The sequence below is a fragment of the Saccostrea cucullata genome, unplaced genomic scaffold, assembly GCF_032062105.1.
Source record: "Saccostrea cucullata isolate Sc308-1 unplaced genomic scaffold, CSIRO_AGI_Scuc_v1 ctg3277, whole genome shotgun sequence".
NCBI classification, from domain to species: domain Eukaryota; kingdom Metazoa; phylum Mollusca; class Bivalvia; order Ostreida; family Ostreidae; genus Saccostrea; species Saccostrea cuccullata.
The window spans coordinates 36861-53468 of NW_026933246.1; the positions used below are offsets into that span (position 1 = coordinate 36861).

General features: G+C 35.3%; 1 protein-coding gene across 1 annotated transcript; it reads right to left on the reverse strand.

Moving 5' to 3' along the window:
- Positions 1–6273: 6273 nt before the first annotated feature.
- LOC134237771 (uncharacterized) lies at positions 6274–10697 on the reverse strand. The gene is made up of 3 exons (XM_062719914.1): positions 9558–10697; positions 8495–8537; positions 6274–7174 (listed from the first exon to the last, which is right to left on the reverse strand). The coding sequence occupies exons 1-3, from the start codon at positions 10638–10640 to the stop codon at positions 6627–6629; spliced, it is 1674 nt and encodes a 557-aa protein (XP_062575898.1). The 5' UTR covers positions 10641–10697; the 3' UTR covers positions 6274–6626.
- Between the last annotated feature and the right edge of the window lie 5911 nt (positions 10698–16608).

Below are 16608 nucleotides of genomic sequence, written 5' to 3' on the forward strand. Positions count from 1 at the left end.
AGTTTTTGTCTGAATTCAATATTGCTTGGCACATAAGTAACCTTCACAAAGATACAAAGTATCGTGCATCCGTTTTTGATTTCGATGAACGGTGTTGCTATGGTTACTAAAAATATAAATTTCTGTATATAATTCCTTAAAAATGCTACTCCTCTTACAGTTTTAGTTTGATTTCAATATAACTGGACACACAAGTAGACTTCAATGTGATACATAATTAAGTGCATCGTTTTTGAATGAACGGTGTTGTCATCATGTTTACAAAAAATAGAAATGGTTCCTTTGTTATAAGTACAAACAAGTAGAGATATAGTCTCGACATTGTGTTGAACCCAATGAATCATTTTGCCTCGATTATAGTCAGAAAAAAACTCATGGCTGAACATATCCAGACATTTGGACGAGTCACGATTAGTGACAGTGAAACTGTAAATTTGCTACCATTTTTCTACTAGTGAAACATTGCTGATATAATGCAGGGTGGGGCATGACCTTGACTCGAGTTCAAAGTCCCCAAGGATAAGATGTTTATGGTTGGATGCATGGACAGAAAGAATATCTAAATACATGTAAAATGTTTGAAATTTTCCAGACGGTAACATATGGATAATATTTTTATAACGAGAGCTAGTCATTGCTTAGATCAAGGTCATTTGGAGAGTTCAAGGTCACTTGGAAAGTTCAAGGTCACATATATTCCTTTACAGTCTTTTTCCTAGCTAAACATTGCAAGTTGCTTCTCTTAAAAGGTTTAATTTTTCACTTGTAGAACTTTAGAATGTGGCTTGACCTAGACTCAAGGTTACGTCTTCTTATCCGTAGTTCCAACGGAAGACCTATTCGTTGCTTTGCAACGAGCTCGGCTCTAGTTTTTACATATTTTTCTTAATACCGTTTACAAAAAATGTCCAATTTTTTTATGTTGACATACATTTCTGTTTATTTTTGTTTCGCATCTTAAATAATATGGTGACCTATACATTTTTTGCAATAAATGGATCGTTTAAAGTATATTGAATGAAAATAAATACAGTTTTTATACTTTGAACCTATAAAATTGTGAGGGTGGAAATTCCTTAAATGAAATATTTTTTTAATCAATTTTTGTGTGAAATGCTATTAAAGTATATAAGTTGAAACATTATAGAAAAAAATAATAATTTCAAATCTGTGTCAAAGTACCTTTAACAAACGAGAGGAAGGATTAGAACTGAAGGGCTCAATTAAGTGACCAATAATCATAAATACTTTCATTTACAAATAACAAACTAAAAAGAAACAAAATTGTGATAATTGTGCACAAACAAGAGGCCCACGGGCCTTATAGGTCACCTGAGCATTAAGCAACAACTTTCCAGTTTGATTCAATAACATGTTTTAAGCCAGATGCTATATGGCATTCACAATTTTGAAAGAGCACCATTGATCATCATGACAATAAACTTAGCAGTCGCTTAGCTTGGTTACTGAATACCCATATGCAGGGTAGGGGAACAAAAATGCACTCCAACTAATCAGTAATATTCATCAATAATCAGTAGTTCCCCTAACACTCTGACACAAAACCCCTGACCCTAGATTGCACAAATTTTTAAAAGGCACCCTTAAAATTGCCTATCAAAAAGTAAATAAATGTTTTATAAATACAAAGGACCAGATTTCAAACAATTAATTCATTTCCAGTATATAATCAGAGCCCCCCCCAACCCCTGACCCTGGGGCCTTGAAATTCACAATTCTGTAAGAATAGGGCCCTTGCTCATTATAACTATATAGGTAGTTTATCTGCTTCATACCCAGAGACAGAGAGGAAAATTTTCAAAGATTTAATGTATAACTATTTTCACTATATAATCAATAGAGCCCCACCCTAACACCACAACCCCTGACCCTGGGGCCATAAAATTCACAATTTTTGTAGAGGCACTCTTGCTCATCATAACTATGCACTTAGTTGGTTTATTTAATACCTAAGAGCAGAGAAGAAGATTTTCAAAGAATTCATGTAATTTCACTATATAATCAATAGAGCCCCCCCCAACACCAGAACCCTTGATGATAGGGCCATTAAACTTGGTTGAAGCACACTTGCTCATCATAACTATGCACTTAGTTAGTTTATATAATACCTAGAAGCAGTGAAGAAGATTTTCAAGGAATTCACATATTTTTACTATATAATCAATATAGCCCCCCCCCCCCCACCAGAACCCTTGACCCTGGGGCCATAAAATTCACAATCTTAATTGAGGAACACCTGCTTATCATCACTATGTACTTAGTTAGTTTATTTGATACCTAGGATGAAAAAGAAGAATGCATGTATTTTCACTTTAAAAACAATAAAGTCCCCCCAACACCAGAACCATTGATGCTGGTGCCATAAAATTCACAATTTTGATAGAAGCACTCTTGCTCATCATAACTATGCACTTAGTAAACTTGTTTATTTAATACCTAGGAGCAGAGAAGATTTTTAAAGAATTCATGTAATTTCACTATACAATCGATAGAGCCCCCCCCCCCAACACCAGAACCCTTGACTCTGGGGCAATAAAATTCACAATTTTGGTAGAAGCACTCTTGCTCATCATAACTTTTTACTCACTTGGTTTATTTAATACCCAGGGGCAGAGAAGAAGATTTTCAAAAAAAAAATGTATTTTTACTATATAATCAATAGAGCCCCATCCTAACACCAGAACCTCTGACCCTGGGGCCATAAAATTCACAATTTTTGTAGAGACACTCTTGCTCATCATAACTATGCACTTAGTTAGTTTATTTAATATCTACGAGCAGAGAAGAAGATTTTCAAAGAATTCATGTAATTTCACTATATAATCAATGACTATGTACTTAGTTAGTTTATTTGATACCTAGGATGAAGAAGAAGAATGCATGTATTTTCACTTTATAAACAATAAAGTCCCCCCCCCCCCCAACACCAGAACCATTGATGCTGGGGCCATAAAATTCACAATTTTGATAGAAGCACTCTTGCTCATCATAACTATGCACTTAGTTAGTTTATTTAATACACTGGAGCAGAGAAGAAGATTTTCAAAAAATTCATGTAATTTCACTATTATAATCTATAGAGCCCCACCCTTACACCAGAACCTCTGACCCTGGGGCCATAAAATTCACAATTTTGTAGAGGCACTCTTGCTCATCATAACTATGCACTTAGTTAGTTTATTTTTATACCTAAGAGCAGTGAAGAAAATTTTCAAAGAATTCATGTAATTTCACTATATAATCAATGAGCCCCCCCCCCCCAACACCAGAACCCTTGACCCTGGGGCCATAAAATTCACAATTTTGATGGAGGCACTCTTGCTCATCATAACTATGCACTTAGTTAGTTTATTTAATACACAGGAGCAGAGAAGAAGATTTTCAAAGAATTCATGTATTTTCACTATACAATAAATAGAGCCCCACCCTTACACCTGAACCCCTGACCCTGGGTCCATAAAATTCACAATTTTAATAGAGGCACTCCTGCTCATCATAACTATGTACTTAGATAGTTTATTTAATACCCAGGAACAGAGAAGAAGATTTTCAAAGAATTCATGTATTTTCACTATATAATCAATAGAGTCCCATCCTAACACCAGAACCCCTGACCCTGGGGCCATAAAATTCACAATTTTGGTAGAGGCACTCTTGCTCATTATAACTATGTATTTATTAGGTTTATTTAATACCTATGAGCAGAGAAGAAGAGTTTCAAAGAAATAATTCATTTTCACTCCCTTATTATTTAGCCCCGCCCTAGCACTAGAACCCCTGACCCCAGGGCCATGAATTTCACAATTTTGGTAGAGGACTCATTGCTTATTACAATCATGCAAACAGTTTGTCTGCTTGATGTTTGGGAGTAAAGAAGAAGACTTTTAAAGATTGCATTAATTTTAGTAGTTTTGGTCCCTTCCCTCAGGCCCCAGGGGGGCAGGGATCATGAAATTCACAATTTTTGTTCCCCTTTACCCATAGATACTTTGTGTCAAATTTGGTTGAAATTGGTTCAGTGGTTGCAGAGAAGAAGCTGAAAATGTTCAAATGTTAACAGACGACGCACGACGCACGACGACGGACGAAAACGGATAGCAATAGGTCACCTGAGTTTACTCAGGTGACCTAAAAATGAAGCAAAAGCATATGCTTTAGAATTCTAAATTAAATTTACAAATATCGCTTGTGTATGAAGGATATGGAGATAACGAACAGTATTCAACATCAAAGTCTATACAACAATACAAAATAACAAACACGGACCTCCGAAACATTTGAGTTATGTACAGATATATCTAGCAACATGAAAAAATCAAATGAAAAAATATTAAAATCTAAAACTAAAAAAAAACAGGTCAAATTTATGTACACATTCTAAACAATAAACAAATAGTTTATAGCAGTTTTTTTCCTCACATTGTATCAATTTTAAAGAAATACATTCAAGTAACACTAAAGGATACATTTGTTTTCATTTTCATAAGACCAAAAGTATATAAAGCACAATATACAAAAAAATATTTGGAAACTACATATCGACTTCCAATTGGCCTTAAAATGAAGTGTAACGCAAGGACGAAATATTACTTTATTTCTATTTTCTTATAAGGGAATTCACATTGTTATGGGAAAAGGTGTCCTTTAAACAGATTAAATTTTCACATAAAGAGACAATATTGGCATGTTGGTTTATCAAATTTACCATTTCCGAAAAAGATTGGAGAATAAGGCGGGTGAAGTGCCTATAAATCGACAGATAAGAAGTGAAAAATTAAATCTCAATTATATCCTAATATTATTTGATATTTCATCTAATGCTTAAATGCAAAATCTCTACAGTTTACAAAAATCACACAAAGACTGAAAATGTATGCCTATGGAAAAGTACACACACACTGAAAAAACTATCAGTTTCTCATAATTAACAATTTATTTTTCATATAAGTGGGTCTTCGTTCCATTTTTACCGGTCACGGTAGCCTAGTGGTAGAGCGTTCTCTTCGTGATCGGGAGGTCCGGGTTCGATTCTCATTCGTGGCGCCGCGTCATACCTAAGACGTAAACAAAGGTAGTGACTGTTCCTTCGCCAAGCGCTCGGCACTAGAAGTGAATGTCACGGGTCTTTCGGATATGACCTCAAAAACGTAGGTCCCTTGTCACGGTAGGTGCTGGCACGATAAAGAACCCTTACTGCTGAATGGCCCTGAGTGCCGAGTATAGGTCTAAATTTGAAGCCCTTCACCGTCATATGGTGACGTCTCCATATGAGTGAAAAAATCTCAAGAGGGACGTTAAACAATATACAATCAATCAATCAATCGTTCCATTTTTTTAAAGATAATCCTAAAAGTTTGCAATAAAATATGCATTTTTTTACAAAGACATGGAGCAAAGACCAAATAGTACCTTAAAAGTACACTTTTATGGCAATATATTCGCATTTTTCCAAGAAATAGTTCAAGTCCTTTAACCCCCTTCCCCGCAGTCACGCATACATCATTTCCTTTTTCTAAAGCAAAATCACGCATATACTGTTTTCCCGCAATCACGCATTTACACGCACTTTAAAAAGTTCATTTAATCTTTAATTAAGTGCCAATTTCATTCTACTTCATTCTTGCGAAAATTTCAAAAAATAAGAAAAGTTTCTTTATTAAAATATAACGTCATATTATTTAGGCTAAACTTTAGAGAAACGTGTACCACGCTTTAAGGTGCTTGCGGGTAAATGTTAAATTTCTATTTCTATGACGTGAATATTTAAGTGTATGTTGCATACATTTCAATAAGTTTTAAAGAGTTAAGTCAAGGGTCATATCACAAGCATGATTTAAATGCCAACAATCAGCGTAAGACATGTACCATATTGGTTAGTGCGTTAGTCTCAAAGCAGAATCATTCTTTTTTGGATTTTTATTTCTAGGGCTCGAATCCCACGAATACCATCTAATATGTTATTCTTCATTTAGACAAAAAATCACCAGTTTCTGCAGCACCAACTTCTGTGATTGTGTAATGTTTATAATGTATACAGGGTGTTGTTCGTCTATCGTTGGGACGATGACCACTGTCTTTTCTTTGTATGGGAGGGGGTTGACCTGAACATTGGAGGTGTAGACGACTTGTTTTGGACAGTAAAGTCAGGGGATGGTGGCAGCTGCCTGGTCCTTGGCGCTGTCTTTCCTGGCCTGCATGCCTTGTTTTGCTGCAGACGACGTGTTAGCTTCGCACGCAGCTCTTGGCGCCCTCCAATGTGAACTGCGGCTCTCCACCCACACCTGACTTGTGCTGCAACTTCCAGTGAGTCATGGTTGACACTGAATGCCTTGAAGTTTGCCTTTAGGATGTCCTAGAATCATTTTTGGGGGGCACCACGGGGCAAGCTTTCCTTCAAGTAGTTCACCTAAGTTAAGTTTCTTGGGGAGTCGATGGTCTGGCATACGGACTGTGTGTCCCGCCTAGTTTATGTTTATATACATGTATATGATATAACTAATCATCAGTAATTATCTCTATGAATGCTCTACACAGGTATGCAATGGGTCCTTACAAAATGTAATATACCGAATTTTATATATATGCGATTCCATATCTTTTGCGTCCTATTTAAATTCCCAATGCTTATTCAGCAAATCAATGATATCGCTTCGTTCTATGAACTTCAAACCTCTACATATGTCCTTACGGCTTAAATTTGGACGTCTTTCTTTCAATATCATGAATGATTTATGTATCCTTTCTTTAACAAATGTCATGTCTTCCTCGAGCTGTTCTATACATACATGCGGCAGACCTAAAAATCGCACCAAATGAGTGTAATCCTTTGAAAGGTTTCCCTTTAATATATCGAAGTCAGCCTCTGAAACAGGCTGTGCAGGTATGGAGATATCACTACATTCAAAGTCTGACACTTGAAAAGTCCCAATATAATCGGCTGCTTCACCGTCTCCAGCGTCACGCAAAATTCTCTCCAACTCTCTTAGGTGATCCAGGGCTGAATTTTTGCATTTCCATTTATAGAGAATTCTAAATCTATCCTCTTCAACATTGGAAGTTTCTTTTATATGGACTTCAAAAATCTGAGCAAGCATGAAGGTGGATGGAATCCCATGAAGTTTTCTGGACATCGCATTCAAAATCAAATCAGTTGCTAAAAATAAAAGATATTATAAATGAAAGAAAAAGTGAGCTAGCTCACATACCCCACGCTCCCCCAAAACTTGACGGTGAAGCACATAATGAAAGGCACAGTGCACTTTAAATACATAGTATAGATCAAAAAGGGCAATAATTGCAACAAAATCTTCACATCAAAATGTCTTACATATAAGGACATTTAAATGTGGAATGAAGTTTCTAGATAAATGATGGAATCAAAATTTCTTGGCATTATACAAATCCAAACATTAATTTGAAGTGGTTGGGGGGGGAGAAATTTTCTTGAATAATAGGCAAAACTCTTTGGGATAAAATAAACTATGTACAACAGTTTAAGAGGAGTGGTGCTGACAAACTGTTCATCTCTATATTCAAGGTATGGCCAAATGCCTAAGTTAAAAAGTGCGGAAATTCCCGGAAAAAATAATGGAATCGGAATTTCCTGGTAATATGCACATCTACACATTGTGTCCTAAATATCTGCAAAGTTTGACAAAATTCTGTGCAGCGGTTTATGAGGAGTTGCGCTGACAAACTGTTCATCTCTATATTCAAGGTATGGCCAAATGCCTAAGTTAAAAAGTGCAGAAATTCCCGGAAAAAATAATGGAATCGGAATTCCCTGGTAATATGCACATCTATATACACATTGTGTCCTAAATATCTGCAAAGTTTGACGAAATTCTGTGCAGCGGTTTATGAGGAGTTGCGCTGACAAACTGTTCATCTCTATATTCAAGGTATGGCCAAATGGCTAAGTTAAAAAGAGCGGAAATTCCCGGAAAAAATAATGGAATCGGAATTTCCTGGTAATATGCACATATACACATTGTGTCCTAAATATCTGCAAAGTTTGACGAAATTCTGTGCAGCGGTTTATGAGGAGTTGCGCTGACAAACTGTTCATCTCTATATTCAAGGTATGGCCAAATGCCTAAGTTAAAAAGTGCAGAAATTCCCGGAAAAAATAATGGAATCGGAATTCCCTGTTAATATGCACATCTACACATTGTGTCCTAAATATCTGCAAAGTTTGACGAACTTCTGTGCAGCGGTTTATGAGGAGTTGCGCTGACAAAAAAAGAGGACTGACTGACTGACGGACTGACTGACTGACTGACTGACTGACTGACGGACGGGTCAAAAACATTATACCTCCCGCAACTAGTTGCGTGGGGTATAAATATTCCACAAATAATATTCCTTATTTAAAATATATGAGATATCCATATTTCAGTTAAATGTTCCCTTTCCCAAAAATATCAAAATCATGAAAAATAAAATGGTGAAAGTCATCAATGCTGATACATACTTTGACCGGATTCTTCAACAATTATATTCTCTTCTTGGTGTTCCTGTTTGATAAAAATATTATTTTTGTTATCATATTCTCAAAATCTTATTATGCTTTTCATGTACAAGAATTTTTCTGTCTTATTGAAACTTTGGTATAATTAACCACACTCATCTTGTTTAGTATTCTAATTATATGATGAAAGAGCATAGTTGTACATTTAATTTCTTATATTTGAAAATGATTACTGATAATTTGTTGTGAGAGGACACCTAATGTCGGACAAGATAACTTTTTTCTAAAACAAAATTATCATTTATAAATGGGAAGAAATCAACTATGCAGAAACATAAGAAACCATATATTTTAGCTTACACAGGGTTTCAGCCCCAGATGAACGGTAAAAAGATTACTGACTACTTAAAATCTAAAATTTTAGCAAGCCATCATCAAAATGCCAAAGTAAGCCATCATTACCACCCGCTAAAATATCTCGCTTAAGGGCACTTTATTATACTGGAAGATACCCCTTTTGGCATGAAGGATATCCAGATAACACTATAACAAACAGTATTTAATTACAAAAGTTCAGAAAACAATAAATATAGGAGCAGAGCAAACACGGATCTCCAAACATCAGAAGTGGGATAGGGTGCCATGGAGGAGTGAGCATCCCCTGCCGACGGGTCACACCTGCTGTGTGCTCTATGTCATGATTGGAAAATAACCAAAATAAAAGGGAAATCTGTCCTCAATTCATGCAGTATATAAATAACTGACTTACAATAATATGGTAAATAAAGTATCCTGAATACACGATAACATTCTTAAAGAGGAGAACTAAAAATACAAGAGTTTATTCGCGAGGTGAGCAACAAAATAATGAAGATATTAACAATTCTTCACTCTGTGTATTTTATCTATCCGAATTTTTATCGGTCTACAGTTCTGCAGTTAATTCAGAGGGTATCTTGCAACATTCACGAAAACGTATGACAAACACTAGATAGAAAGACAAGATGATTCTTCCATACCCCTTCAGTTTAAGTGTGTCATGGGCATTAATATGAGTAAAAATTACCTTTTCCCAGTATCTCAGAGTCCTTTGAACATTTATCACATGTTTCTCCAGAATATGACACTTGCACTGTATTTCTTTTTCGGTTTTGATATTGGAGAGCTCACTTGCTAGAGTGAAAGATAAATCTTTCTCATCACAAATAATTTTTTGACATTTCAATCCTTTGTGGAATATTTTTGTGCCAATGAATGTTTCTGTCAGTTTTTCTATGGCTTTTTCAATGGATTCTCCAATTTCATTTGATACGTGTTTGTTTATAGACAATGGCGTGATTCTCAATACTTGCAACTGTATATCGTCATTGCATATGCCAAGAACGACCGTGTGTTCATTGTGATCAAACACTGCTGCCGTTTGATAAAGACAAGGACTTCCTTCATTGTCTTTGTCTTTTGAAACACTCCATTTTAGAGAACTCATACAATATGCTACCAGTCTGTAGAACACAAACATGGCAAAAGAAGTGAACCGAAAGCATAAAATGGAGGAGCATTCCCACCTTCCCTCGCAAAAGTCGGACTTAAACTGCTTTTTATTCATACATGGGACATACCATGACATGTCGCTTTCCGATACAGCCTCAAAAGTGTCCAAAGGTACCAGCATTTGAAGCTTCTCCATGTACGACATTATTTCACTTTTGTGTTCCAGATATGAGGGTTCATCTTTCCATAGAGCATCTATCACTTTATCTTTAAGTTCCCCTGTTTTGTTAAAGGATTTCCATTCTGTTATCAATATCGTTTTGCAGTCTTCATTAATATGGTTTTTGTCAGCAATAATCTTGCTGAAAGCTTTAGCAAACCACTGAATGTCATGTACTGCATGTTCCCTCAATTTCTCTTCATTATAGTATAAAAGAAGGCCATTGTCATGGAAACATTTTAAGAACATAGACATTTCCTCATCACTTTTAATTTGGTATTCATGGGGAAGGGATGCATTAAGCTTCCAAATTTCACTAAGGGGCAAAACTTTCCAGGTTCCTTCATATAATAACTGCTCCATTAAAGCCCATGAAGAAGGCAACTCAATTTTTGTATTGTTCTCATTTGCAAATAGTTCAACTATGGACTTTGTCATGGAATCCAGGTGTCTTTTGGTATTATCATTTAGTTTAACTAGACCCACTGTATATGTACGTTCTTTAAGAGATTCCTTCAACCAATTCCTGTCCTCAGCTGGCACGGCCTCCCAGAACTCTTCAAAATACTTCTCTATCTCCTGAAAAAGTAAATAAAGTCATACATTAAAACGTAATACGAAGCCCAAGAGCCAGAAAACTCCAATGATTCTAACAGCATTCACGTTTTTAACAATATTTTAGGTCACCTGAGCAAACTCAGGTGACCTATTGCTATCAATTATCATCTGTCGTCATGTGTCATCTGTCCTGCATTGTATATTAACCTTTGAACATTTTCAGCTTTTTTTCTCAACTACTTAACCAATTTCAACCCATTTTTATACAAGGCATCTATGGGTGAAGGGGAACTGAAATTGTGGATTTTATGGAACCTGCCTCACTGGGGCTTGAATGGAGGGGTCAAAACATATATTAAACTAGAACTGTCCAAACGGGACAAAATACCCCCTGCTGGGTTTTTCAGAAGTAAGTTCTTCCATAATAAAGATATGTATCGAACATGAATAATGAAATGTTTATTCCAGTGACCATAAACTTCCTCAAATGACCTTGAATTAAGGTCATGACACACCCTTAGGTCATGGGCAATCTTTGAGTGAAATGAGAACCTTAGTCTAACCAAGATTATCCGTAAGAAAGATATGGACCGGACACGAATAATGAAATTTTTCTACCAGTGACCTTAAACTTCTCCAAATGACCTTGGGTCAAGGTCATGACACACCCTTCGTTCAAGTGCAATCTTTGTGTGAAATGAGAACCTACTAAGTTTATCCATAAGAAAGATATGGACCGGACACGAATTGTGAATTTTTTCTACCTGAGACTTTCTCAAACTTCCAGTGACCTTGAACTTCCCCAAATGACCTTGGGTCAAGGTCAATACACACCCTTGGGTCATGGACAATCTTTGTGTGAAATGAAAACCTAAGTTTATCCATAATAAAGATATGGACCGGACACGAATTGTCAAATTTTTCTGCCAATTGAACTTCCCCAAATGACCTTGGGTCAAGGTCAATACACACCCTTAGGTCATGTGCAATCTTAGTGTGGAGTAGTAGATTCTAATGGACCTCTGTAAGAAAGATAATGGACCGGACACGATTGCACAGACAGACGGACGGACAGACAGATGGACAGACAGACAAGTAGACGGACAGACAGACAGACGGACAAGGTGATTCCTATATACCCCCCAAACTTCGTTTGCGGGGGGTATAAATATAACATGAGGCCAAAGCCCAGAACACTCAAGTGAATCTATTGATTTGCCTGTTCTTTACTACATTTTTTTTTCAAAATGTCATTTTATTCTCATGAAAAAATCTTCTTCATTAAATTCTAGAATATTGACCTGCTACTATGAACAATTTAATTATTAAAGCCATCATATGGAAAGAGGTCCAAAGGGTTCTTTTTCCTTAATATTTCATCTAAAACTTTTATTTATAGCATACCTTTACAACGAAGAAAGATTCCAAATAAATATGACAAATCAGGTTTCCTCGTTTCCTTGAAAAGAATACTAGTAACTGTATTTTAAATTTATATCTCCTTGTATTTTCATGTAAATCCTAGTAAGTGCTCATTGTGGCTCAATCCTAATTCCGAGGGTCATGATTTGAACAAAATTGAATGTATTTTACTAGCATCTGCTTTTAAATATGACTGTCTTCAGAAGACAAAATCTTTTCTTCCCTATATATTTCTATGAATGATCCCCTTAAAAAAGTTGGATCCCCTGTTTCCCCACCCTTGGTGTCATGATTTGAACAAACTGGAAAATACATAAACTTTATTATACAAGAGGCCCATGGGCAACATCGCTCACCTGAGCACATCAACTAGGAGAATGCACAAATCAGATCAGAATTGAAAAGTTTACTGAGATGGTGGGCTTGGGTGGGGTGGGGGCTTGAATTCTAACACTACTTGAAAATGTCTCCATATCAATTCTGCATTTAACTTATAGAGAGAGTTCTCTATATATTCCTATGTAAAACTTTGATCTGCCATTGTGGCCCCATCCTACCCCCGGGGGTCATGATTTGAATGAAATGAAATGTACACTACATGAGGATGATTCCACATGAGTTTCATCTTTCCTGTCCAAATGGTTCTTGAGAAGAAGATTTTAAAGATTTTTTTCTCTATATTTCTATGTCAAACTTTGATCGGCATTTTGGCCCCACCCCTGCCATGGGGGTTATGATTTGAACAAACTTGAATGCACACTATTTGAGGAAGACTCAATAGGACTTTCAACTTTCCTGTCCCTACGGTTCTTGAGAAGATTTTTGAAAGATTTTATACGAGGGCTGTTCAATAAATAATGTCATGAACTGTATGACATATAATACCAATACCGATATCATATGACATTATGAGCTTGACTTTCTCTCATTATTTAATCTTTAATGAATTTATAACAGTTCATGTGACCACTTTTCATCACATAGTTTCATTGTGAGAAGCTAGAAAACAAGGGCTATTTGAGACACTGCATTATAAATGAATTAGGGATGGCAATCGATTGCGGAATTGCTAATCGGTTAACCGCAAAACGTTCCGACCGATTAACCGGTTAGTCGTATCAAGATATACATTTTGACATTTTCTTTTCATACACACAAGATGGCTTAAAAGACATTAGAAGTTACATTCTGTTTATTATTTTGATCGGGGGATATTATGTACATAAGAGTATATTTTATTTTGATTTTAATAGACAAGAAAAAATTAAGAAAATCATGAATCTTGCTTGAGAAATAAGACATGGATAATTTTCCAACGCAGATGTTGAAGAAGTTAATTCTGCATTGTCACCATAAATATAACTATGTCTGAACTCTAACTTTATTTAAAATTTACAACATTCTTTACAGTAATATAATTTAATAGATAACGGCAAAATATAGACATACTTTAATTAAAAGTGCTTAACGGTGATGTTTTTAGTATCTTTAATAAAACCACAGGACTATCTGGGTAACGGCTTGATTTTTTAAAAACAGTAATTAACACTTTATGAAGTGACCAATTACCCCTTTCGATCTCAGTCTGGAGAGCTATAATTACCTCCAAATATTTTGAATTATAAGATGTGTAAAAACACTTAAATAAACTTCTATGCAGCGCTTTCCTTTATTAAAAACAGAAGGAATTTTAAGGAAACTGCGCTCAAATTTACATATATTTTATTTTTTCTGACTAACCGATTACGGATTTTCTAACCGATTAGCAACGTTCCGACCGATTAATCGATTAACCGGTCACAAATTGCCATCCCTAAAATGAATGAAAAGAAGAAGTACACTAGAGTGAAAATAAAAGCTTCATTAAAGCTGCTGTTGAACTTGTTAAGAATCTCAAAGAAATATTCACTGAAATATGTGACATTTGCAGCAACCAATGTCTGTTTTATAGATAAATGAGCAGTTGAATTTTGATGATAAAAAAAATATATAATGGGTATCAAAAATGGGTACCGTTCTTGCCAAAAAAAATTGTAACAACCGATGTACTCTTTGCAAAATTTAAACAAATAATATTTAATAATGATTGATTGATTGACTTTAAGACACAAAGCAAATTCAACAGACATCACTGGGGGTACTTTACACTTTTTTCAAGAAACGTTTGACGGTAAAAAAAAGCTTAGTACTCAAAGGTCATTATATATTTTGAAAAATAAGTGAAAAGGACAGCGTGTAAGAATATCTTAACAATTGTTATAAAATATCAGTAATTGTAGAACTTTATACACGTTTGTTTTATATTCAAACAGATAATAGAACTTCAATCTATTGCTTAAAATCATCAAAACAAAATTTACCATAAGATGTACTTGATAACAAGAGGCCCAATGGCCTTGAATCGCTCTTCTGATAAATTGTACAATCTATCACTTCTATTAGAAGCCTCTTACTCTTTTAGTATCATAAGACCCAAAATGCATCAACATACAAAGTTTGATAGTATTTAACCAGTTAAGACTGAAGATATTATAATATAATTATAAAATACCATAAGTAGGTCACAGTGACCTACCTATTGATTGAAATTTTCTGAGGACTCAAGATACATTAATTGACAAAGACTGATGATTCTCAAAGACTGATGATTCTAATTAAATAAGTACTTGAGATATTCAAAAGTAGGTCACCATGACCAACTTTTTGGTCAACATTCTCTGAAAACCCAAGATGTATCAACTCACAAAGTTTGATGATTCTAAGCCAATTAGTACCCAGAGATAATTAAATAGAGCCATCAAATGTCAAAAGTAGGTCACGGTGACCTACATTTTGGTCGACGTTATCCAAAAACCCAAGATGCCTAAACTGACAAAATTTGATGATTCTAAGCCAATGAGTACCTGAGATATTCAAAAGTAGGTCGCCGTGACCTACTTCTTGTTGAACATTCAATGAAACCGTAAGATGCCTCAACTGACAAAGTTTGATGATTCCGAGCCAATAAGTACCAGATATAATGAAATATAGCCATAAAATATCAAAAGTAGGTAACCATGACCATTTTTGGTCGACGTTCTCCGAAAACCCAAGGTGCCTAAACTGACAAAGTTTGATGATTCTCCCTAATACGTACCTATGATATATTTAAAAGTAGGTCACTGTGACCTACTTTTTGGTCGACAATCTCCGAAAACCCAAGATGCCTCAACTGACAAAGTTTGATGATTCTTAGCCAATAAGTGCCTGAGATACTTAAAAATAGCCATAAAATGTCAAAAGTAGTTCACTGTGGCCCACTTTTTGGTCGACAATCTCCGAAAACCCAAGATGCATCAACTGACAAAGTTTGATGAATTTAGGTCAACAAGTACCAGAGATACTTAATTAAAGCCACAAAATATCAAAAGTAGGTCACCATGACCTACTTTTTGGTCGTCACTCTCCGAAAACCCAAGATGCATCAACTCACAAAGTTTGATGATTCTAAGCCCATACGTACCAGAGATACTTAAATAAAGCCATAAAATGTCAAAAGTATGTCACCATGACCTACTTTTTGGTCGTCACTCTCCGAAAACCCAAGATGCATCAACTCACAAAGTTTGATGATTCTAAGCCAATAAGTTCCAGAGATACTTAAATAAAGCCATAAAATGCCAAAAGTAGGTCACCGTGACCTACTTTTTGTCGTCACTCTTCGAAAACTAAATATGCATCCAGTCACAAAGTTTGATGATTCTAAGCCAATAAATACCTAAGATACTTAAATATAGCCATATAATGTCGAAAGTAGGTCATCATTTTGTCGACATTTTTAAAGACCTAAGATGCATCTACTGACCAAGTTTGATGATCGCAGTACAGTTAAGGTGCGCAATGGAAATATTGACTAAATTTTGTATTTAAAAATGTATTCGTAATCGGGATGGCGTATTTTTAGTACATTATTTATATCGGATAATTGTAATTATGATTAATAACTATATATCGAAGACAATTATATTTTATATTTAGACTAGTCACGTGATGCGGCAGTCACGCGATATTAGCACCCTGACCTGAAAGATTGATGTTACACATAAACATCACTAGTGCAAGGGCATAACCAATTTAATTTTCCAAAAAAAGTATATAAATATTTTCAACACATATTGTAGTTTCTAAAAAGTGCTGCGATCCTGCCTAAATTCTGCAATTTAATTGTTAAAATTAAACTTGTATGACCGAATGCTGTATTTTTTCCTGGTCAGTGGCATGAAATATTGATATAATTAAATTGTTTTAAGATTTCATCAGGATCGCAGCACTTTTCAAATACCTTAATAGTTCTATAGTTGAAATGTAAAAGCTTACTTTGATCCATAGATTGTATGCCCTTGCACTAGATCAATTTATTAAGACCCCCCACATTACCCTCCGATGT

Excerpts from the sequence above, each read along its gene's own strand:
- LOC134237771 (XM_062719914.1), bottom strand. The coding sequence starts at position 10,640 with ATGACAAAGTCCATAGTTGAACTATTTGCAAATGAGAACAATACAAAA. Across the intron at positions 8,538-9,557 it reads CTCTGAGATACTGGGAAAAG|GAACACCAAGAAGAGAATAT; the intron begins GTAATTTTTACT and ends TTTATCAAACAG. Across the intron at positions 7,175-8,494 it reads TGTTGAAGAATCCGGTCAAA|CAACTGATTTGATTTTGAAT; the intron begins GTATGTATCAGC and ends TTTTATTTTTAG.